Raw genomic sequence first — 22,888 nt, forward strand, 5'->3', positions numbered from 1 at the left:
ATGCAGGGCCATGTCTGACTGATTCCTCCCAGCTTGAATGGTGAGAACTCATTGGTGAAACAGTGGGAAGCAAAAACCCCGATAGGTCTTAAGGTGTTGGATTGTGTCCTCAAAGTGTGTGATCAAATCCCCAGAGAACAAGGCAGCAGAGTTCGGGATGGCATTACAAAAACTTGAGTCTGTAGGAACTCAACCAAAAAAAAAGAAAACAAATATCTCAGGATGAAGAAGAGGTGTCATCCACGTATAAGACGTCGACGAAGATGTCAGCTGGGAAAGACATTGAGATTAAATAAGAGTAATTTTATGTATACAGCACTTTTCAAGCAAATAAGCAGCAGGACTTTCCAAGGACAGTGTAAAACATGCAGCATTAAAAGATTACTAGTACTCTTATAGGAGCAGGAACAGTTCAACAACACAGTAGATGGCGATAATAATAATAAGACCTAAGGAGCTTGTTAGGTCTGTAACTAGTGAGGTGCTTAGTAATATACTCCTACACTGGAGCCTACAGGTGTTTACAAGTATTTTTAAATTGACTCGTTTAAAGTGACGATTATAGATATTTAACTATCTTAACTTTCTTTTATGGCTCTCTTTTCTATTATTGGTATGAATCTGTCTCTAAATCAGAAGGTTTCTACCTCATTGTTATTGTCAGTCACCCATAAATTACCTTGAATTGCATTTGATTTATTTAAAAGGTGCTGTAAACATAAAGTTTGATTGATTGATGTCAACGGTTCACCTTGATGTACTGTAGCTATCGAGCAGATAAACAAAAGTACGAGTATAGCTTCAGCATAAAGCCAGTTAAATGTATTTCTTAATGATGTTGCGTATAGCAAGTAGGAAAAGTAGGCTTTGTGAAATCAGAGAGTGTAGAGCTCATGGTGAAGTACATTCCATTTCATGATAACAATATTACTACTAATAATAATAGCTTGAAATTATAAAGTGCATTTCTAGAGACCCAAGGACGCCCTACATGTGTCCGTGGGGACAAAAGAGAAAAGAAGAGAAAGTAATTTGCGCCAAACAGGACAGAAATAAGCGGCACTAATGGGAGGGAGGAGCGTCAACTGAGACCAAAGGCTTTTCATTATGGTTTTTCATGACATAATCTCATATTGTCCTCTATTTTTTCTTCTCTTATATACATGAATGTATAACTTACATTTTAATACAAATATATAATGACATTTTAACTGCTACATATTGAAGCAAAAGCACACGACCTGTGTACAGTGAAAAATATGGTTTACTGGCGCCACCCAGAGGTTATTCATTCACACTGACACAGGCATCTGGAAACAGCACAGGTGCAGTTTTTATTTCACACATAAGACTATTGGAAACACTAAACACAACATTGCACTGACAAACTGGATGAAAGACCCATGGATGCAATGTTCACTGTTTTGGTGCAATAGGAAGTTAGCTCAGAAACTGCTGTAATGAAACAGGAAGTGACGGCAAAGGTTGATACAAAAGAAAAAGACAATTATAACTATAATAATTCATCAAAACTTTTAAATAGAAAAAACAATTTCCAATTCAGTGGCTATGCTAATTATCTAATTTGGACAAGAAGGTATGGCCACAAATGTTGAATTCATTTTTTGTTTAAATTTGAAAATAATACGAGATTAATCAAAATTATCCTTTCTATATTTGTCACATGAGGTACATGGGCTTTCTTCTTGGCATCTGAATGGAAAACCATGAATTCAACAGCAATCCAGTTCTCACTTGACCAGTTAATGAAGAGTTCACTCCTTTCCTGAAGCTTTGCTCACATCTTCTCCATTTTAAAGGAATTCCCAGGTTCTCCCGTCAACTTCTTTTTTATTTTCAGGAGCCAGAACACGGTGAGGACAACCCCGAGGACACTTGCGAGAAGAAACGCAAAGATGACGTAAAGTGCCACTTTAGCATCTAGAGACGAAAGCTCCAGACCCAGGAAGTCCACCGTGAACGGAGGAAGAACAGGGACAGTCGTATGATCTGTTGTATGATGAGTTGTATGAACAGTTGTGTTAAAAGTGCTCTCTAGTGTGGTCCCAGGGGGTGCAGTTGTTGCTGTTGAAAGATAAACAAGAAACAAGACAAACTGTGCTTTAGAACAACATCCCTTTAAACATGTGTGTTTTTCATCATGAGTGATCTAATTTCAAGTATTCTGCCTTCAAATCCTCCTCCAGTGATGCACTGCGTTGCATTACCTTCTGGTTCTGGGTTCAAACAATCGTGGGGCCCATTGGCTGGGTCTGGGAAGCCATTGCAGGAGATGATGGAGGCGTAGCGGGAGGCTGAGTTTTTAGCGATGCGAGGAAGTGTGGGGTTGGAACGGTTCACATAGAACAGGCCAAAGCGCTCAGAGTAACCAGCAGCCCATTCAAAGTTGTCCATCAATGACCAGGCTGTGTAGCCTCTTAGGTCTACTCCGTCCAGAACATGAGCTGAAAGACAAGATGTTCATACATAATATATCATAGATTGTGTATTTCAGCTCTACACTAAGCTTTGGGGCAACAAAATGAATGATATGCCTTTACTTTGCGGACAAATCGCTAAAGAGGAAGAGATTTCAGACAGACAGAGATATAAAAAGAAGGATATTTTCTCCATATTCCTCTTTAAATACCTTTAAGAGCCTGGTTGATGTAGGTGTTATAATAGTGTGTTCTGTGGATGTCATTCAGGTCCACCGGTCCTCTTTCTGAGACCCCATTCTCTGTGACATAGACAGGCGGGTTTCCATACTCATCCTTGATGAACTTGAGGATTTTTCTGAATCCAAATGGCGTGATCTTCAGCCAGAAGGAGCCAGTTTCAATCCATGTGCGGTCGTGTGTGGTTCCAGTGCCCCTGGATATTGGATTGCACATCTCTTAGCATGAGTAAAACATGTCATACTGTATATATGTTGACATGTGCTGTATTTAGACAGGCAACTGAATAAAGTATGACAGTCCCACGTCTTCTGCTCATATGAGATACAGAAAAAGAACAATTAAACATCATTAAGGTATCTTCTTTTGATTCAAGCCTACCTGTCAGCTTCATAATCCTGCTGATTTCCCAGATCTACAGGGTATGAGAGGACCGTACAGTAATGGTTGAAGCCAAAGTAATCATGGGTCCCTTTGATTCTTCTGATTTCATCAGGAGTGAACTCAGGAAGCCTATAGAAGAGATAGGTCTTTTTAAAAACCCCATCTTAAATTCCATCTTACAAGTTTAAGTTATTTACGCTTAGAACAAAAAAACCTGCCTTTTTCTCTGCTTATAAAAACTATGGTTGCTTTACCGTGACTCAGGGAGACCTGCAGCGAGGCTTCTTCTGCGAACGATGGTCTTTATTAAGTCTGGATAATCTCCATTGAAGATGGGATGGGCAAACCAGCCAATGAAGAACTGCAACATAAATCACATGGTCAGAGATCATTTCAGGCCAACATGTTTTTATCCTGACACCTAATTAACCTGTCTTATTTTTTTCGTAAAGGAGTAAAATTCATTACAAAGTGGCCGACATATTTCTGATGTTTACTTGTCTACCTGCAAGTAGCGCTTGGTTGAGTCCACGTCCTCCTGCTTATATGGGTTCCGTGGCTCCACCCAATCCGAATTGATAGTAATGGAGATGATGCCTCCATGTGGTGCACGGTACTTGTCATTATAGAGGTGCCACGCCTCAGCATGGGCCTTGATCAGGTTGTGAGCCGCAATATACTGCTTACCCACAATACCTGAAACAGTTGAAGCGTTATTAACGTTACTTTTAGGAACATTCATCATCATACAGCGTAAAACTGAAACAGCTATCTTTGACAAACCTGTAAGGAGCTTCAGCCTACTCAATACCACCGTTAAAACCCTTTTGGGCTTTGGACTACTCCAACTGTATTTAAGCCCGTTTTAACCCTTATAGGACCTACACAGAAATGGTGGCTGAGGTGCACCAAACAGAGAGAGGGAAGGTAATCTTCTGAAACTTTGAAGCTTATAGAAGACTACACAAAATTAACAATTTCTACACTAATAAAAATGAGTATCTCAAAACAATGTTGTGCTATTACCTGGAGCAAAGGTACCATATCCATAGCCAAGGTTGGCTACAATGTACGGTTCATTTAAAGTGATCCAGAACTTCACTCTGTTTCCAAGTCGGCTGAATAAAACATCTGCATAATCTCTAAATCTATCTACAATCGTTGCATTTTGCCACCCCCCTACTTTCTGCAAAGCCAATGGAAGGTCCCAGTGATACAGGGTCACCTGAAAAAATAAAAGAAAGAATATGTTTACTGTATTACGGTGCACTTTTCACACAGGGTATATTTTTCTCTTTGGCAAATTTAATTTCGTTCACGCTACAATAATTTCATGCCAAACAAGGCTAGAAATGATCATGTCCTAAACATGGTAAATATCTGTGTTTAAGTCTGGGACCTAATCCAATCATATTGATGGCAACACTGCTTATACCTGTGGCTTAATGTTAGCAGCTTCCAATGCATCCAGTAATCTATGGTAGTAGTTCAGTCCAGCTTCATTGATGTAGTTGTTGGTGCCATCAGGAAGCACCCTGGGCCAGGATACAGAGAAGCGGTAGTCTGAAACCTTCAACTTCTTCAGCACCGCCACATCTTCATCAATCTTATTATAACTATCACAAGCGATATCCCCATTGTTACTATTGCTCACTCTCAAAGGAGTATGGGCAAACTTGTCCCAGATACTCAATCCCTTTCCATGTGCTCTCCAGCTCCCTTCAATCTGAAACAAGACAAGAAAAGTGTTATTATAGCACTGCAAAAACCCTAAAAGTTGCCTAAAAATTGACCATATTAGAAGAATTATCCCAACAGTGCACTGGGTCAGTATGAAGTGATCTCCAACAACGTACTGGCATTGCTTACCTGGTAGGAAGCACTAGCAGTGCTCCAGTTAAAATTTGTGGGAAATGCTCCGTAAAGCGTCTTCTCATCTTCTGGTAATGGGAAACCATTGTCCCTCACGACCTGGTAATAATAGTGAGCTGAGCGTTTGGGCGTCCTTGGACGGTTTTGATTGGTGAAGTCCACATAGTGCAGCCCGAATCCAACTTTGTACCCATTAAGCCACTCAAAAGAATCCATGAGAGATGTTGCTATGTATCCTTTCACCTTCACACCATCAAGATTATGGGCTGAATACAGAACAATTACAGATAAAGAAACATAATTAGCTATATACTAAGTTTACATTGAGAAAAGGTGGTCTACATTCTGTCCTAATTGATTTCAAGGAATATGGTAAGTGCTTCACAGGCCAACCATATGACAAAATCTAGATATTGATGTGTGCACTTACCCTTCAAAGCCTCATCAATGTAGGTTTTGTGGAAAAATACCCTTTCTGTGTCATCCACTGTGATCTTATTGTCTGTGGATGCTCCATTCTCAGTAATGTAGATCGCCGGATCTCCGTACTCCTCTTTGATCCAGTTGAGGAGTCTCCTCAAGCCCCATGCGACAGCTCTCTGTTTACTGATGGCTGTGGTTGGTGAATCACTATCCTCCGCTTCTATCAAATCCTTGTCATAGTCATAGGATTTAATGCTAAGTGGAGCTGTATTATGGTTCACTATCTTTGTAGTGTAGTGATTTACGCAGAAAATGTCAGCGGTTCCCCTGATGAAGCTCTTTTCTTCTTCAGTAAAGGAAGGAAGTCTTGACTCTGAAAGACCTTGGAGTTCACTTTTGTTTCCAACTTGCCATTTCATTGCTTCGGGATAGTCCCCGTTCTTGAAAATAGGGTGTGCAAACCAGCCCAGTTGGAACTGCAGAGCGCGGTCAGCAGCCACCACTTCTCTGGGAACCGTGACATCTTTAGGTTCCATCCAATCAGCATTGAGGGCAATGGACACTAATCCACCTTGGGATGTCCGATACTTATCATCATATGTGTGGTAGGCTCTGGCATGAGCTTTTATCAGGTTGTGTGCAACTCTGTATGGTGCAATTCCTGGATTTTTTACATTTGGTGGAATCTGTCCAAGTCCATATCCGGACCATGCAATTGTTTGAGGTTGGTTGAAGGTCATCCAAAACTTTACTCTGTCTCCGAACTTGTCAAAGCAGAAGTCACACAAGTCATTAAAAATATTAATCATGTCTACATTGTCCCATCCACCAATGTCCTGCAAAGCTTGAGGGAGGTCCCAGTGATAGAGTGTCACCATGGGGGTAATGTTATACGCTAGGAGACCATCAATGAGTCTATTGTAGTAGTCAACACCTTTCTGGTTCATGGAGCTACGCCGACCATCAGGAAAGATCCTGGACCAGGACAGAGAGAATCTGTACGAATTCACCTTCAGAGCTCGCAGCATGTAGAGGTCTTCATCAAGTCTGTTGTAACTGTCACAGGCCACGTCTCCACTGGCATTACCAGGAATATTGCCAGGTTCTTGGGTGAAGGTATCCCAGATGCTGGATTTCTTCCCATCTGCATTCCAGCCACCTTCAATCTGGTAAGCTGATGATGACACTCCCCACCCGAAGCCTTGAGGGAAGGTACCATAGTGGTAGAGCTTTCTCTGAAAATTGTTTTGTTTAGAGAATTTCCTCCAGACATCCTTGGCTTCTGATGGGACTGTGGAAGGTGGCATCGGGGAAACTTTATTTGAATTCATATTTGACATATCTGGTGCATGAAAGAACTGTTTCTTTGAAGCAAAACCATTTTTCTCAATGACTTCAGAGTAAAAGTAGGCAGACTGCTTTGGAGTTCTGGGTCTGTCAGGTAGATCAAAGTTGACATGGTGGAGTCCAAACCGTTCACTGTAGCCTTGTGGACCCTCAAAACCATCCATGAGTGACTGGACAGTAAACCGCTGAACATTTACGCCATCCAGTTGTATAGCTGTTGAGAGAATAGAGACACTGAGCCATACAACCATTTATAATATTTTCCTATTGTTATATTCTTAGTATTTACAGGGTACAAGACACAACGTCACTTATTTAGTAATTGATTTATCCTGTAACCATTGATTTGTATAAGAGATGTTTCTAAAATACTAACAAAACAGATGAGAGTATCGACTACTACCTACAGCCTACCTTTCAGGGCCTCATTGATGTAACTCCTCATGTACTCTATTCTGCTGGTATCATTGAGAGTGTCCGCATTATCCCCAGTAGGCATCCCATTCCCAGTTATGTAGATCGGCACTTTATTAACGTTCAAGTATTCTTTGGAAATGTAGTTTAGAAGCCTTCGTAGGCCCCATGGTGTTGAATATATCCAGTCAGAAGCTGTAGGGGACCACGATGGATCCACATGGGTCTGGAAATCACCAACCCCCTGAGGACCAGCGGTGCAGCCACCATCACGATTGTTGACCAACCGGGAGGTATGGTGGTTTAACCCCAAAAAGTCAGCAGTTCCATGGATCCTCTTCCTGTCTTCAGGAGTGAAAACTGGAAGCCTTGCAGGCTCAGAAATGGGACACAGTCTTTTTTTCTCTTCAATTTGAGTCTTGAGTTTTTCAGGATAATCTCCGTCTACAAATATGGGATGTGCAAACCAGCCCAGCATGAACTGCAGGTAGCGATCCGCAGCTACTATGTCTTCAGGTCTGGAGGGGTCGAGGGGCTCGGCCCAGTCAGAATTCAATGCAATGCCCACTTTTCCTCCTTGTTTCATCCGGTACTTGTCATTGTAGACATGCCAGGCCTCAGCATGAGACTTGAGTATATTGTGAGTGGCCTGCAAAGAGGAGAGAACCGTCAGCTAAATGGATAGGAATGACTAATATTTATATTACAGCAATGACTTTACATTCACCTGATAGGAGGCAACCACATAATCCTTTACACCAGGGGGGTGCTCACCAGTGCCATAGCCAGCATGGCTCACCACCCAGGGGCTACTGAATGTGTTCCAAGTCTTGACCCTGTCTCCAAACCTGGAGAAGCAGAAGTCTGCATAGTCCTTGAAGGCTTCAAGGATGGACGTGTTGGTCCATCCACCATGTTCTTGGAGAGCTTGAGGCAGATCCCAGTGGTATAGGGTGACAACAGGTTGTATGCCAGACTCAATGAGTGCATCGATCAGCTTGTCATAGTAGAGAGCCCCTTTCTCTGATTGGCTGTCTCTGTGGCCTGAGGGGAATATACGGGCCCAGGAGATGGAGAACTGGTAGGTGTTGACATGGAGACCTCGCAGGAGGTAGACATCATAATCCACCTTGTGGAAACTGTCACAAGCCAGATCAGCTGTCTGATTCTCAAAGGCCAGGTTTCCATGACCAAAGCGATCCCAAACGGTCTCCCCCTTCCCCTCGTCTGACCAGCCACCTTCTACCTTGAAGGACTCACTGGACGTGGCCCATTGGAAGTCTGCAGGGAAAGATTCATTCAGGAACGCATCTCGCTGAGCTGAGTTCATGGTGGCAAAATTGCTCCAGGTTTTGCAGTAGGTTTCTAAACATGATGATGTTTGAAGATCATTTCTGTTATAGGTTTTCTCCTCTTGATGTTGTTGTCTTAATATTGAGAAAGAAGACATTAAAAATTAAATTAGATGGAGTAATTGAGGAAATTATACAACAATTATTCTTTGCCATGGACTAGCATAGGACTTTATATAAGGTATTTAACGGTATTTTTATGAGCTACCTTCTCCTTTAAATGCACACACACACACACATATTCACACACATTCAGTACATACCTTGTGTGCCATCAAACATGATTTCCATATTCAGCCTTCATTTTACTTTCTCTATTATAACCCAATGTCTCTTCCCACACTTTGGGAATAATTGGTCGCCTCCAAAATCATGTCTTGTTTGCAATATGTTAATTTATTTTCTATTTATCTTGTTGAAATAGTGAAATATTTAGTAACTGAACTGAATTGTTTGGTGTTCTGTGCTTCACAAATCAAATCATCGCACATTTACTGAGCCATTTCCACAGAGATGGGTTAAGATATAATGTGGAATAAATATTTCACTGTCTTTTTGAACTACACACCTTTTTGGGACAGAGTTAGCAGGACGTAACAGATCCACCATGTCCAATCCAAGAACATTTAGTTCTGCATTTCTCAGCACTGTGAAAGTACAATAATAATTAACTATACAGAATAAATCATCAATCATATTCATATGTCCTTCATTGTCTTAAAACAATAACGGTATCCTTGAACAGTTTATGCAATTTTTCATAAGATGATATAAATGATGTGCAATCAGTTTTATTTAATGGATTTTAAATTGTCTGTACTATGACCCAGGCAATTAAAAGTGTTGATCTCATTTTACAACTTTTCTTTCAAGTTTGAGTTCGAAGGTTCATAAAGCAAACAATATAATTCACTTATCTCACGTCATGACTCTCATTATTCATATGAAAGATTACCTTCTAATATCTTGGTATCAGACAGGAAGTGATAAGGAGAACAGCCCTGGATGTTCAACTCGTAAATGAGAACCGGTTTCTTTCCACACTTTCCATGAGAAAACAGATAAATTCAGTTCAGGTGAAAGCAGCACAGATACCAGATTAAACCAGTGACTGAGGCAGGTTCATGGCTACGTACCATGAGATTTCTCAGTTCCTCAGCCAGGTTCTGCCCGTCAGTGCAGTCATACTGAACTTTAACAGACAGGAAATCTAAGTATTTCTGAAAAAGAGATGAGCGTGTGAGCGTCGGGATGTGGAACTCTTTTCTCACACACAAATAAAGATGAACCTAACACCTTTATCTATTAGGAGGCATCTTGAAATATGCATTTGTTGTATTCGTTTGATTGCTGTTTGTTTTATGTGACTGTGAGATCTTACCTGTTGTTGGGTTTCACAGATGACTTGGATTTTACTGCCCTTTACCCCGATTGATAACTGTCTATCTGCAACAAATTACATTTCAATTTTGTTATCACTTTACTGTGCTCCAATCACATTCTCCTTACCCTTGCATTTGCACTCTCGTTATCATGACCTTAGGCACAGAAGATAAACAGACATGACAGGCAGTATCTCAATAAACATTACCATAATCATTGTGCATATAATAAAACTGGACACTTGTCGCACGGCAGAAAATCAGTGCTCTCGCAATATGATTATATATCAATCTAACTGTGCTTTGCAATGTATAATTGTCATGCTGATTATTAATAAACATTGTAATAAAAAAGAAAAAAACTGAACTTTATTGATGTATAAGTTTCAATATACCTGTTTATCCAACAACTTTATTCTCTATGCAAAGATATATTGTGAACAGAAAAAAATAAAATTAATTATAAAGTAAACATTTTGGGGAACTCTGCATTAAAATGTGAGTTTCTCCAGCCACATGTGGTTCCTTGGCTTTGTATGTTTCTCAAGCTTCAGTAATGGAACAAGCAGAGGAGAAGAGGGGAACATTAAAAACACAAAAATATAGAATTTCTATTATTTGCAAGCCGCCTTTTTTCAATAATTTCAATATTTTCTTTACATTCTATACAAACTACAAGTTTTACACAACAACTCATAAAATTAATGCTCTAAAGCAAACAATGATCTCCTACCTCTCCCGGGAAACATCTGGTGATAACGGCGATAGATTCTGCTGTGTGCATCAAGAGCGTTTTGCAGCTCAGCCCCCGTTAGTTCATCCAAGCTGCTCAGTGTCACCCATGACGCTGCTAGCTCTCCAAACTCCCCAAACACAAACTCTGCGTACTGCTGAAACACGTCCACCAGCTCCCGGCTCTCCCAGCCTCCAAACCGTGACCTCAGAGCCTCCGGCACAGTGGAGCCGTGAAGCACAACCAGAGGCTGAAGGCCCGACTCCAGCAGCTGTCTCAGCAGGGTCTGGTAACAGGTCACCACAGCCTGGTGGGGCTGGCTGGGGAGACCCGTGGGTAGAAGCTGAGCCCATGACAGTGGCACCTTGAAGTGGGTCACCCCTCTGCTCTGGAGGTGCTCAAAGTACAGTCTAGAGCCAGGAGGTATGGGATGACTGCAGTCAAATCTGTCCATCAATTCTCCATCAAATACTTCTTCATTCAGGCCTTTCCCCTGCTCGATAGTCATGGGACCTGCAAGGAACATGGCCTGCTGTTGATCATCATGTCTCTGGCACATGCCCCCATACAGAGCTATCAAACACAGAAAGAGCCGTTTCCCCAGTAACGGCATATTGTAGGCGGGAGGGAAAGTGTTGGAGCCCGTGGCTAACTAACTATTTATAGAGGTCCTGTTTACAAGCTTGAACTTTCAGTCAAACCAGAGTTTCATAACGTCTGGTATATGAGTGGTCGCAGCCTTGAATGCTCCAGATAAAATGCAAAGGGTCAAGCAGGGAGCAGAGAATTTATGAGGGAGAGGGAAGAAATTATCAGAGGTCAAAGATAAAAATCTGGTTAAAAATATCTAACTCTGTGAGAAAAATTGGATTTATAAAATATTCATGGAGCCAGGGATTGGGACGATATAATTATAATATCATGATGAGTAATCACTGTTATGCAATTGAAGGTTTGATGGTGTTGCGGGTTTGGATTTGAATTGTTCTGACATTGTAGCCTTATAGAAATTGTTAATAAAAGGTACAACTTTACAGGACTCATCTGTCAACAGCGAAACTTTGTTTATCTCTGAATTGACTCTAGCGCTTGATAAAAGATTTGTATTTTCTGTTGTAACATTTATCAGAGGTAGACTAAATCATATGTTGAAAACCATGTTAAACTTTTTAAATTGTAGAGATTGTAATTGTCAACACAAGTTGAGCCCCATGGTTGTGAATTTAAGAGGAATGAAATATCCAAGGGTCAAGGGTTCAGGATCAGGTAAATCTGACATGGTGACAGTGGCAGACGTTGTGCATAATTTACTGACTGATTGTATTTAATTTGAAAGGAAGGAACGTTAAAATGTACAAATTGGAATTTAAAATGTATTGTTTGTATTATATCTGTGTGTGACACAGCAGAGATTAGGGATATTTATTACAGACCATCTATCTGTTTCTTTATCATTGTACTTTGAATTGAAGAGTTTGTTATTTCCAGGTAAGGGGTTACTTTGAGTTTTCTGTTGTTGTTGTTGTTGAGGCAAAAGCTGCTTCAACATTTTGGAAAATACACACTCAAAAGATTCACAACATATATACAAATATAAATATATTTTTGTAAATTGCATTTTTATATTACTATATGTGATGTAAGTCACCTAATTCAGGCCCTTGAATAACCCAAGTACAGGCCACGTTCCAAGATACATCTAATTTATGAATTATAATATTGTACATTTATTAGGCCCTTCCTTTGTCAAACAAATAGGTGGAATTAGCACCTTCCATAATGTGATGGTCTTTCACATCAATCAGAGATTTTATTAGAAAACAGATAGGGAGCTCATTGTCTCTCACCCTTTAGCTTTAAACTACTAAAAATGTCTCAAACATTTTTACAAATAGCAACCGCATATTTCATAGTCTTCAGATGCGAGTACATGGGGGAGTCCAGAGTCTTTCTGACTATCACAAGGCTGCAATAAAACAGTTGCATCACATGGACGTGATATCGATCTTAAGCAGAAAAGAATATTGCCTTAAGGAGCTTGGCTATCAGTGAATAATATCAGTCTATCCTTTTCCAGCCACAATGAAGAACCTGTTGTGGCTTGTGTGTCTGTATGGTGTGTGTTTGTGTGAGTGTTGGAGCAGCGGGGTGAATGGACACAAGGGCTTCATGCTCCTTGCTGGCCCCCTGAACTCGAACATCGAGGTGAATGATGCTTTTGACTGCAGTCATCCCATACCTCCTGGCTCTAGACTTTACTTTGAGCACCTCCAGAGCAGAGGGGTCACCCACTTCAAGGTGCCACTGTCATGGGCTCAGCTTCTACCCACGGGCCTCCCCAGCCAGCCCCACCAGGCTGTGGTGACCTGTTACCAGACCCTGCTGAGACAGCTGCTGGAGTCGGGCCTTCAGCCTCTGGTTGTGCTTCACGGCTCCACTGTGCCCGAGGCTCTGAGGTCACGGTTTGGAGGCTGGGAGAGCCGGGAGCTGGTGGACATGTTTCAGCAGTACGCAGAGTTTGCCTTTCAGGAGTTTGGAGAGCTGGCAGAGTCATGGCTGACACTGAGTGACCTAGGCAGCGCTATGCGGGATTGGGCGCCTGCGGCCGCTCCACGGCCTTTGCAAAATATCCTGCAGCTCCATATGAACATCTACAAGATCTACCATCAACAGTTTCCCGAAGAAGGTGGGTAAAGATATGATTTACTGACTTAGTTTATAAATTGTATTGTCGATATTTGAATTTATATTGGAATTTATTGACAGGTGAGCCCCCGGAGGTACTGTATCTCAAATAAAACAAGCACACAAAACCAACAATACAGAAAAAATTGACATTACACATTAAAAATGAGTAACATTAGTATTGAAGCACTTTTCAAATTAAACGGAGTAACACGTTGTTTTAAGATGAGGAAATGATGATTTCCTGAGGAAGCTTTAAGTGTTGTTACTGTTTGTTATACTTAAATTTAACATTAATAATATTTTGATTGTTGTCACAGCTATTATGGCTTGCTAAATAAGATATGTGATATATTTACTTTTCAATGTGTCTTGAGGATCCCCCATCAAAATAAATGTTTTATGTCTTACTGATACTGAAACCCTTCACTCTATTATATTAAATGTGTGCTCAGATTCCATGTGTAGATTATCACGACAATGTCAGTGATCAGTGGAGCTCAATAAAAGAAAAAAGGGAGAATTATGCAATGCTGAAAATATACTGAAGTCTTCCAGGTGACTCAGCAGGTGGAAATCCAGTATGAGTCCACACAGGTGATCCATAAATTAAAATAAATGATAACTTAATGCTCATATGTTGCAGGGAGACGTCTGTCCATTGGTTTGGGATCTAGTGATGTGGAAATGATTCCTCAGGTTAAAGATACAACAGTAAGTTGCATCTTTCATCTTCCTACACATATTACCCTACCATTGTCGTTTATATAATACAAGTGAGGTGCTGTTATTATTTAGTGGCAAATTAAAACAATGTGTATGTTTTCAGTACATGTAATTATATAGAAATGTATGCAGTGGGGCTCACAAACAAGCCCCCTGCATCACACTGACTCTGCATCACACTGACTCTGCCCCCCCCCCCCCTGCACGTAATTTATAATTGATATATTATTGGCACTATCAGCAATCACTGCAGCTTAGCACCACACATGCCCATAACTCTGCACCAACGAACGACACCAAGGCAATTTCCTGTATGTGCAAACATACTTGTCAAATAAAATAATTCTGATAATGGTTTGGGATGTTATGTCGATCTTGAATTCCACCCGTATTAATGGGATAAATGAATTGGAGATAAAATATATTGTTGCAAAAGAATAAACTTCCATTTTGGCAGAAGATAGATACTTCATTGCGATTTATATACATGGTGTATATTGTACGCAGTAATATTAGGTCTTGCAGTAATACTTTTACTTAGACATTAACCAGTCACATAGGCAGTGTGTCTGTAACAGTGTTTAAAGTTTTAAAGTCTCTAATGTGTTACCTGCACAAGCAGTGTGTGTTTCATTGAGGGACAGGATTATAACAACATATCGTTGTGTATTTGCTTTTTGCAACAGATGGATTTCCTGTCAGTCCACATTGAATATAACTGTGCCTCAACGTCTAACTTTGCAGAGAAGATGAGGAGTTTACAGGTACAGTGATCAACACAAGGTGTTTCTTCTCAGTTTGCATTTCACATTACTCTACCAACACATGCATGTTACGTTATGTTGTAGATGTCCAGTGGGAACTTGCCTGTACTGATATACAAGATGACAGCTCGTGATTGTTCTTACAGTCTGTTCCAGCTCCTTGGCAATATCCTGCAAGGTAATGACATTGCAGCTCAACTAATAGGCCTATTACTTTGCTATACAATTTTCAACTTTTATGTTCTTATAGAAACAGAACCCAAGATAAGATAAACACAGTGGCTAGCCAAGGCTGTACACTTGTAAACTGCAACATCGTAAACCTTTATTGTACAATAATCATAAAAGTTAACTCTCTTGTGGGTCATCATGTGGCAGTGATTTAAAAAAAAAAAAAACATGGTCCAGTAAAGGTTTTACAAGGAAAATCATGAACAGCCTTTGGACTTTCTATTTATTAGTTTGTTCATTAAACTATTCAATAGCAGTTGATTACATAATCTGTCCGACAGTCATTGTTTAATGTAAAAACTGTCATTACAACTGAACTGTGGTTAGATAAGGAATTAGGCAGCATGAATTATGTGTTTACTGTAGATGTACCATTTGAGCAACTGTATCAACTTAAATGTCATCCCCCCAAAATATATTATAACGAAAAGGGAAAATATTCTAATAGTTGCATATTTTATTCATTAATGTTTGTTGTGAACACCTCACAGTCCTGAACAACAATGAGCCGAACATTGTGGGATGTGACATGATGGACATTCTGGGTAAGCTAGACATGCAGGATACTGAAACCAGGTAAGAGTTTGTGTCAGCAACAATTTATGATGCATATCTACTGCATATCTCTATGTTGTTCTGTGATTAACTCTTCTCCAAAAATTGTAGCATTGCAGAATACACCGAGTCCAGAAGCAGTTATCACAGTGTGTGGCACAAGTTTGAGGCCCAGACTACGCGTGACCTTTTTCTCAAAGAATCCTTCCCTGCAGACTTCCAATGGGCCACGTCCAGTGAGTCCTTCAAGGTAGAAGGTAGCTGGTCGGAAGGGGGGAAGGGGGAGACAGTTTGGGATCGCTTTGGTCATGGAGGCCTGGCCTTTGAGAATCAGACAGCTGATCTGGCTTGTGACAGTTTCCACAAGGTGGATTATGATGTCTACCTCCTGCGAGGTCTCCATGTCAACACCTACCAGTTCTCCATCTCCTGGGCCCGTCTTTTCCCCTCAGGCCACAGAGACACTCAATCAGAGAGAGGGGCTCTCTACTATGACAGGCTGATCGATGCACTCATTGAGTCTGGCATACAACCTGTTGTCACCCTCTACCACTGGGATCTGCCTCAAGCACTCCAGGAACATGGTGGATGGACCAACACTTCCATCGTTGAAGCCTTCAAGGACTATGCAGACTTCTGCTTCTCCAGGTTTGGAGACAGGGTCAAGACTTGGAACACATTCAGTAGCCCCTGGGTGGTGAGCCATGCTGGCTATGGCACTGGTGACCACCCCCCTGGTGTAAAGGATTATGTTGTTGCCTCCTATCAGGTGAATGTAAAGTCATTGCTGTAATATAAATATTAGTCATTCCTATCCATTTAGCTGACGGTTCTCTCCTCTTTGCAGGCCACTCACAATATACTCAAGTCTCATGCTGAGGCCTGGCATGTCTACAATGACAAGTACCGGATGAAACAAGGAGGAAAAGTGGGCATTGCATTGAATTCTGACTGGGCCGAGCCCCTGGACCCCTCCAGACCTGAAGACATAGTAGCTGCAGATCGCTACCTGCAGTTCATGCTGGGCTGGTTTGCACATCCCATATTTGTAGACGGAGATTATCCTGAAAAACTCAAGACTCAAATTGAAGAGAAAAAAAGACTGTGTCCCAGCTCTGAGCCTGCAAGGCTTCCAGTTTTCACTCCTGAAGACAGGAAGAGGATCCATGGAACAGCTGACTTTTTCGGGTTAAACCACTATACCTCCCGGTTGGTCAACAATCGTGATGGTGGCTGCACCGCTGGTCCTCAGGGGGTTGGTGATTTCCAGACCCATGTGGATCCATCGTGGTCCCCTACAGCTTCTGACTGGATATATTCAACACCATGGGGCCTCCGAAGGCTTCTAAACTACATTTCCACAGAATACTTGAATGTTAATAAAGTGCCTATCTACATAACTGGGAATGGGATGCCTACTGGGTATAGTGGGGACACTCTCAATGATACCAGCAGAATAGAGTACATGAGGAGTTACATCAATGAGGCCCTGAAAGGTATGCTGTAGGTAGTAGTCGATACTCTCATCTGTTTTGTTAGTATTTTAGAAACATCTTTTGTACAAATCGATGGTTACAGGACAAAATAAGTGAGTTTGTGTCTTGCACCCTGTAAATACTAAGAATTATAACAATAGGAAAATATTATAAATAGTTGTGGGGCTCAGTGTCTCTATTCTCTCAACAGCTATACAACTGGATGGCGTGAATGTTCAGCGGTTTACTGTCCAGTCACTCATGGATGGTTTTGAGGGTCCACAAGGCTACAGTGAACGGTTTGGACTCCACCATGTCAACTTTGATCTACCTGACAGACCCAGGACTCCAAAGCAGTCTGCCTACTTTTACTCTGAAGTCATTGAGAAAAATGGTTTTGCTTCCAAGAAACAGTTCTTTCATGCACCAGATATGTCAAATACGAAGTCAAATAAAGTTTCCCCGATGCCACCTTCCACAGTCCCATCACAAGCCAAGGATGTTTGGAGGAAATTCTCTAAACAAAACAATTTTCAGAGAAAGCTCTACCACTATGGTACCTTCCCTCAAGGCTTCAGGTGGGGAGTGTCATCATCAGCTTACCAGATTGAAGGTGGCTGGAATGCAGATGGGAAGAACTCCAGCATCTGGGATACATTCACCCAAGAACCTGGCAATATTCCTGGTAATGCCAGTGGAGACGTGGCCTGTGACAGTTACAACAGACTTGATGAAGACCTCTACATGCTGCGAGCTCTGAAGGTGAATTCGTACAGATTCTCTCTGTCCTGGTCCAGGATCTTTCCTGATGGTCGGCGTAGCTCCATGAACCAGAAAGGTGTTGACTACTACAATAGACTCATTGATGGTCTCCTAGCGTATAACATTACCCCCATGGTGACACTCTATCACTGGGACCTCCCTCAAGCTCTGCAGGACATTGGTGGATGGGACAATGTAGACATGATTAATATTTTTAATGACTTTTGTGACTTCTGCTTTGACAACTTCGGAGACAGAGTAAAGTTTTGGATGACCTTCAACCAGCCTCAAACAATTGCATGGTCCGGATATGGACTTGGACAGATTCCACCAAATGTAAAAAATCCAGGAATTGCACCATACAGAGTTGCACACAACCTGATAAAAGCTCATGCCAGAGCCTACCACACATATGATGATAAGTATCGGACATCCCAAGGTGGACTAGTGTCCATTGCCCTTAATGCTGATTGGATGGAACCTAAAGATGTCACGGTTCCAAGAGAAGTGGTGGCTGCTGACCGCGCTCTGCAGTTCCAGCTGGGCTGGTTTGCACACCCTATTTTTAAGAACGGGGACTATCCCGAAGCAATGAAATGGCAAGTTGGAAACAAAAGTGAAATTCAAGGTCTTTCAGAGTCAAGACTTCCTTCCTTTACTGAAGAAGAAAAGAGCTTCATCCGGGGAACTGCCGACATTTTCTGCGTAAATCACTACACTACAAAGATTGCACGCCACGCTACAATGAGGCTCACACCTCATTCTTATGACTTAGACAAGGATTTGATAGAAGCAGAGGAAAGTGATTCACCAACCACAGCCATCAGTAACCAGAGAGCTGTTGCATGGGGCTTGAGGAGACTCCTCAACTGGATCAAAGAGGAGTATGGAGATCCAGAGATCTACATTACTGAGAATGGAGTAGCTACGGCATCGAAGACAACTTGGGATGACTCTGCTAGAGTATTTTATTTCAAGACCTATGTTGATGAGGCTCTTAAAGGTGCGCCGACATGAACACAGCTCTGAAGATAAATAAATATAAAGAATTGTCATGATTGTTTAGATCTTTGCAAATTTGTTGTGTTTGTGTATTTCGACAATAGCCCATGCCCTAGATGGTGTGAAGGTGAAAGGATATGTAGCAGCATCTCTCATGGATTCTTTTGAGTGGCTTCAAGGGTACACAATTGGATTTGGGTTACACCACGTGGACTTCACCAACCCAAACCGGCCAAGGACACCCAAGTACTCCGCTCATTTCTTCTCCCAAGTCGTAAAGGACAATGGTTTCCCTAAACCAGATGATGATAAGATGCTTTATGGACATTTCCGCAAGGATTTCATTTGGAGCACTGCAACAGCTTCATACCAGGTAACTTTTAATCTGAATACCCCTCATTAATGCTTCATCAAGGAGGTCTTTGTCTACTTAAATCTCTGTTTCACCTCTACTGTTTCCAGATTGAAGGGGGCTGGAGAGCAGATGGAAAAGGCCTCAGCATTTGGGACAAGTTTGCTCACACTCCTCTCCGAGTGTTAAATGACGACGATGGGGACGTAGCATGCGACAGTTACAATAAAGTAGAAGAGGACGTTGCTATGTTGAGGCAACTCAAAGTGACCCATTATCGGTTCTCCATATCGTGGTCAAGGGTGCTTCCTGATGGCACCACCAAGCACATCAATGAGGCTGGACTTAACTACTACCATAGATTGGTGGATGCACTGCTTGCTGCAAACATCCAACCTCATGTATGTGTAATTATTACCAATATCTCAAGAATGTTTTCAATATAAAATTGTAAAAAAATTACTCTTTTCCGTCATCAGATCACTCTCTTCCACTGGGATCTTCCACAAGCACTGCAGGATATTAAGGGCTGGGAGAATGAAACTATTATTGACAGGTTCAGAGACTATGCAGACCTCATCTTTAGCCGTCTTGGTCACAAAGTAAAATTTTGGATCACTATTAATGAGCCCTACAATGTTGCCAACATAGGCCACGGCTATGGAGCAGCTGCCCCAGGTATGTCTTAATGAAATGATCTCCATCTTACATGCAACCTCGCACCAATGTGTGCTTGTTTATGGGTGAGGAAAAGTACCTTAAAATGCTCACACTTTTACTGCCACTAACATATTGTTGTACTGTTAGAAAACTAAAAAGTCAAAGAATAGAATCTTTAGACCTTTAAAACCACAAAACATAGACATTGCTAAACCACAAAAAGCATATAACTTAAACTTGTGTTACTCTGCGTGTCCAGGGATCAGTTTCCGACCAGGCACTTTGCCTTACATTGTGGGTCACAACCTGCTTAAAGCTCATGCTGAAGCCTGGCACCTCTACAATGACACGTACCGAGCCAAACAGAAAGGAATTATCTCTATCACTATAAACTCTGACTGGTCGGAACCCAGGAATCCCTACAAGCAGGAGGACATTGACGCTGCAAAACGTGTGGTGCAGGTACAGTTATTTCAAAAACGTATATAACTTATAACTTTCAACATGTGTAAAGTCTCTAATAGCGGTGTCTCTCTTTGCAGTTTTACATTGGCTGGTTTGCCCATCCTGTATTTAATGGAGACTACAGCAACATGATGAAGACGATCATTCGAGAGCGAAGCTTAGCAGCTGGTCTGCCAAAATCACGGTATTATAAACACTGATGTCAATTCTGAAAGGAAAATAATGTCAAATTTTTATCTCAGGCAAAATGACTTAAAATAGGAATTTAGGAGGGACCTAAATATTGCTATGTTCATTTTCATTTTGCTATAACTCACACATGTGGTGTTGGTGTATTAAATTAAACGATGTCACTTCATTTTCTCTAGGCTACCGGAGTTCTCTCCTGAGGAGATTAAGAGAATTAAGGGTACCTATGATTATTTCGGGTTCAACCATTACACCACTGTGCTGGCGTTCCCTGTGGATTACGGGAAACTTCAGCATTATGACGCTGACAGGTAAGCAGCACCAACACTGCGGTTACCTCATGAGCTGCCTTCTCACTCTGCACTATTTCATGAATAAGGCTTATAGAACACTAATATTCACAAGATGGTTCAATGAAAATTATTCATCTTCTTATTGTGCACTATATTCGATGTTCAGCACATAAATAAAAGATAAAGAATTGATTGATCTTCACAGGGGTGCAGGAACAATCGCTGATCGCACCTGGCTGGATTCAGGCTCATCGTGGCTTAAGGTGTCACCGTTTGGATTTAGGAGGATTTTAAACTTTATTAAGGAGGAGTATGGGAACCCACCTATCATCATCACTGAGAATGGCATGTCAGGGCGAGGGCCTATTGACCTGAATGATATTTACAGGAGCTACTACTATGAACAATACATCAACCAGGCGCTGAAAGGTATAAAACTGCAACTTTCCTGAAACACATTGGGATGAAATGAAAGAGTTACCAACAACTTTACAGTGAAGGTTGTTTGCGTCAGCATTTAAAATGGTTTTCAATTTGACCCTCTCTTTAAGCCAACTTGCTGGATGGTGTGGATATCCGGGGTTACACAGCTTGGTCGCTGATGGACAACCTAGAATGGGCAACTGGCTTTTCAGAGAGATTTGGCCTTTTCTACGTCAATCGATCAGACCCTCAGCTTTCTCGTGTGGCCAAGTCCTCGGTCGCTGCCTATTCCACCATCATTAACTGCAACGGATTCCCTGACCCGGCCTCAGGGCCCCATGAGTGTTTGAGCCCCGTGCCTGAAGGTAAACTGATACCGGTTTCGATTACCTCAACACACATTGCACATTTTATTCATCCTGAGTTATTTGAATAATTTTTTTTTCCAGTTATGTGTCTTGTCGTGTGTTACTTCACTGAGCAATTAGCTTTAGAGGTTTATTTACGTAGAATCACACTGTCAGGCAATACATTCAAATTGAATATAACAACCTTGTGTGTGTTTTCTGCAGGGACGAGTGCTCCGATCACTGATGACACGGTGAAATTCCTGGGTATGAATCTTTCTACCAGTGACGCTGAGACTGGACTCAACACCACGTTCGCTCTCCTGGTTGTTGCTGTGCTTGGAGCTATTGGTTCATCTGTTTGCTTCTTTAGAGCAAGAAATCGCTCCAAGTAACTGTAGCAGAAACGTCAACAAATTTAAAGGGAGTTTTAATTTTAGAGTTAAAGAATAACAAATGTATCAGTAAAGGTCTAATCTGCATCTTCATATTTGAAATAGTTTCATAGATTTCAAAAGAGCTTAGATTTTTTCATAAAAACATTAAACAAATGTATTTTTATTTTGCTGTCATTCAATAATATGTCCAATATTTAACTGCTGCTCTCACAACTCAATTATAAATCTGGAATTTTCCTATGATGAATATTATTTGATTTTCTGCTAAACTGATCCTGAACAACTCTCTAAATCTCATAACATCTGTCTGTGAGTTTGTTTTTATGGCGGCTCGGTTGCAAATGATTCGATCATTAAAGAAGTAAATGTTTGAACCGTCATGCTGAGACTCACCCTTGGATTTTATTCTACCAGGAGTAGATGAAGTATAACACATTCTCCACTTTACAGGCTCTTGGACTCATTCATGACTCCTGCACTATTATTTATAATATATACTCAGTCATCTCACAACACAGAAAAAAAATTCTCTGGGCCTAATAACTTACTTCCTGAAATAATCCAAGCTTGGATCTAAAAGCAGAAGCAGGACATTCTTGTCCATTTTTACGTAAAGCATATGCTGAACACATTTTTCATTGTAAAACTAAAGACATTACAGCACAAATGAGCTACTAGAGTTTGACCGGCAAGAAGCGGGACATGTGTTGTGGAGACGAGATGTTGAATTTGTTATATTTTAAGAAAATTCCAGCTGCGTTTGTATGGGTCTATTATTAGCTAATTTATGTCCTCGGAAGCTGTATTTTTAACTGCAAACGGTGAAGTTGTTTTGCCCTGTAGGAATCACTACAATCCACTAGAGTTCACTGTAGATTCAAGCTGGTTTAGATGAGGCTGCAGGGAAATTATTTATCGCCCTTTGACAAACTCGAATAGTTAAATCATGGCAACTATGTATTATTTACCAAAAAAC

General features: G+C 41.2%; 2 protein-coding genes across 2 annotated transcripts; one reads left to right on the top strand and one right to left on the bottom strand.

The window, feature by feature from the left end:
• Positions 1-1,288: 1,288 nt before the first annotated feature.
• LOC128455525 (lactase/phlorizin hydrolase-like) lies at positions 1,289-11,198 on the bottom strand. Its single transcript, XM_053439194.1, has 18 exons — positions 10,586-11,198; positions 9,852-9,916; positions 9,607-9,690; positions 9,426-9,519; positions 9,035-9,117; positions 7,846-8,526; positions 7,119-7,767; positions 5,365-6,918; positions 4,932-5,200; positions 4,498-4,788; positions 4,089-4,287; positions 3,568-3,758; positions 3,317-3,423; positions 3,060-3,191; positions 2,651-2,874; positions 2,229-2,465; positions 1,845-2,085; positions 1,289-1,310 (listed from the first exon to the last, which is right to left on the bottom strand). Exons 1-18 carry the CDS (start codon positions 11,196-11,198, stop codon positions 1,289-1,291), a joined length of 5,736 nt encoding a protein of 1,911 aa, XP_053295169.1.
• A 1,469-nt stretch (positions 11,199-12,667) lies between these two features.
• Positions 12,668-21,909, top strand: LOC128456305 (lactase/phlorizin hydrolase-like). The gene is made up of 17 exons (XM_053440401.1): positions 12,668-13,271; positions 13,917-13,984; positions 14,683-14,760; positions 14,845-14,938; positions 15,483-15,567; positions 15,658-16,315; positions 16,394-17,042; positions 17,233-18,786; positions 18,890-19,158; positions 19,248-19,538; positions 19,617-19,815; positions 20,057-20,259; positions 20,340-20,446; positions 20,631-20,762; positions 20,950-21,173; positions 21,296-21,532; positions 21,740-21,909. Exons 1-17 carry the CDS (start codon positions 12,668-12,670, stop codon positions 21,907-21,909), a joined length of 5,622 nt encoding a protein of 1,873 aa, XP_053296376.1.
• The last annotated feature ends 979 nt before the right edge of the window (positions 21,910-22,888 follow it).

Source organism: Pleuronectes platessa, chromosome 14 (genome assembly GCF_947347685.1).
Source record: "Pleuronectes platessa chromosome 14, fPlePla1.1, whole genome shotgun sequence".
Classification (NCBI taxonomy): domain Eukaryota; kingdom Metazoa; phylum Chordata; class Actinopteri; order Pleuronectiformes; family Pleuronectidae; genus Pleuronectes; species Pleuronectes platessa.

What these genes read in the sequence shown, in the direction of transcription:
- LOC128456305 (XM_053440401.1), top strand. Translation starts at nt 12,668, where the DNA reads ATGAAGAACCTGTTGTGGCTTGTGTGTCTGTATGGTGTGTGTTTGTGT. An exon ending in GCTGGTCTGCCAAAATCACG is followed by an intron (nt 20,447 to 20,630) that starts GTATTATAAACA and finishes CATTTTCTCTAG; the next exon opens with GCTACCGGAGTTCTCTCCTG. An exon ending in CAGCATTATGACGCTGACAG is followed by an intron (nt 20,763 to 20,949) that starts GTAAGCAGCACC and finishes TGATCTTCACAG; the next exon opens with GGGTGCAGGAACAATCGCTG.
- LOC128455525 (XM_053439194.1), bottom strand. Translation starts at nt 11,198, where the DNA reads ATGCCGTTACTGGGGAAACGGCTCTTTCTGTGTTTGATAGCTCTGTAT. An exon ending in TCTGTGAAACCCAACAACAG is followed by an intron (nt 9,691 to 9,851) that starts GTAAGATCTCAC and finishes TCTCTTTTTCAG; the next exon opens with AAATACTTAGATTTCCTGTC. An exon ending in CTGCTAACATTAAGCCACAG is followed by an intron (nt 4,288 to 4,497) that starts GTATAAGCAGTG and finishes TTATTTTTTCAG; the next exon opens with GTGACCCTGTATCACTGGGA.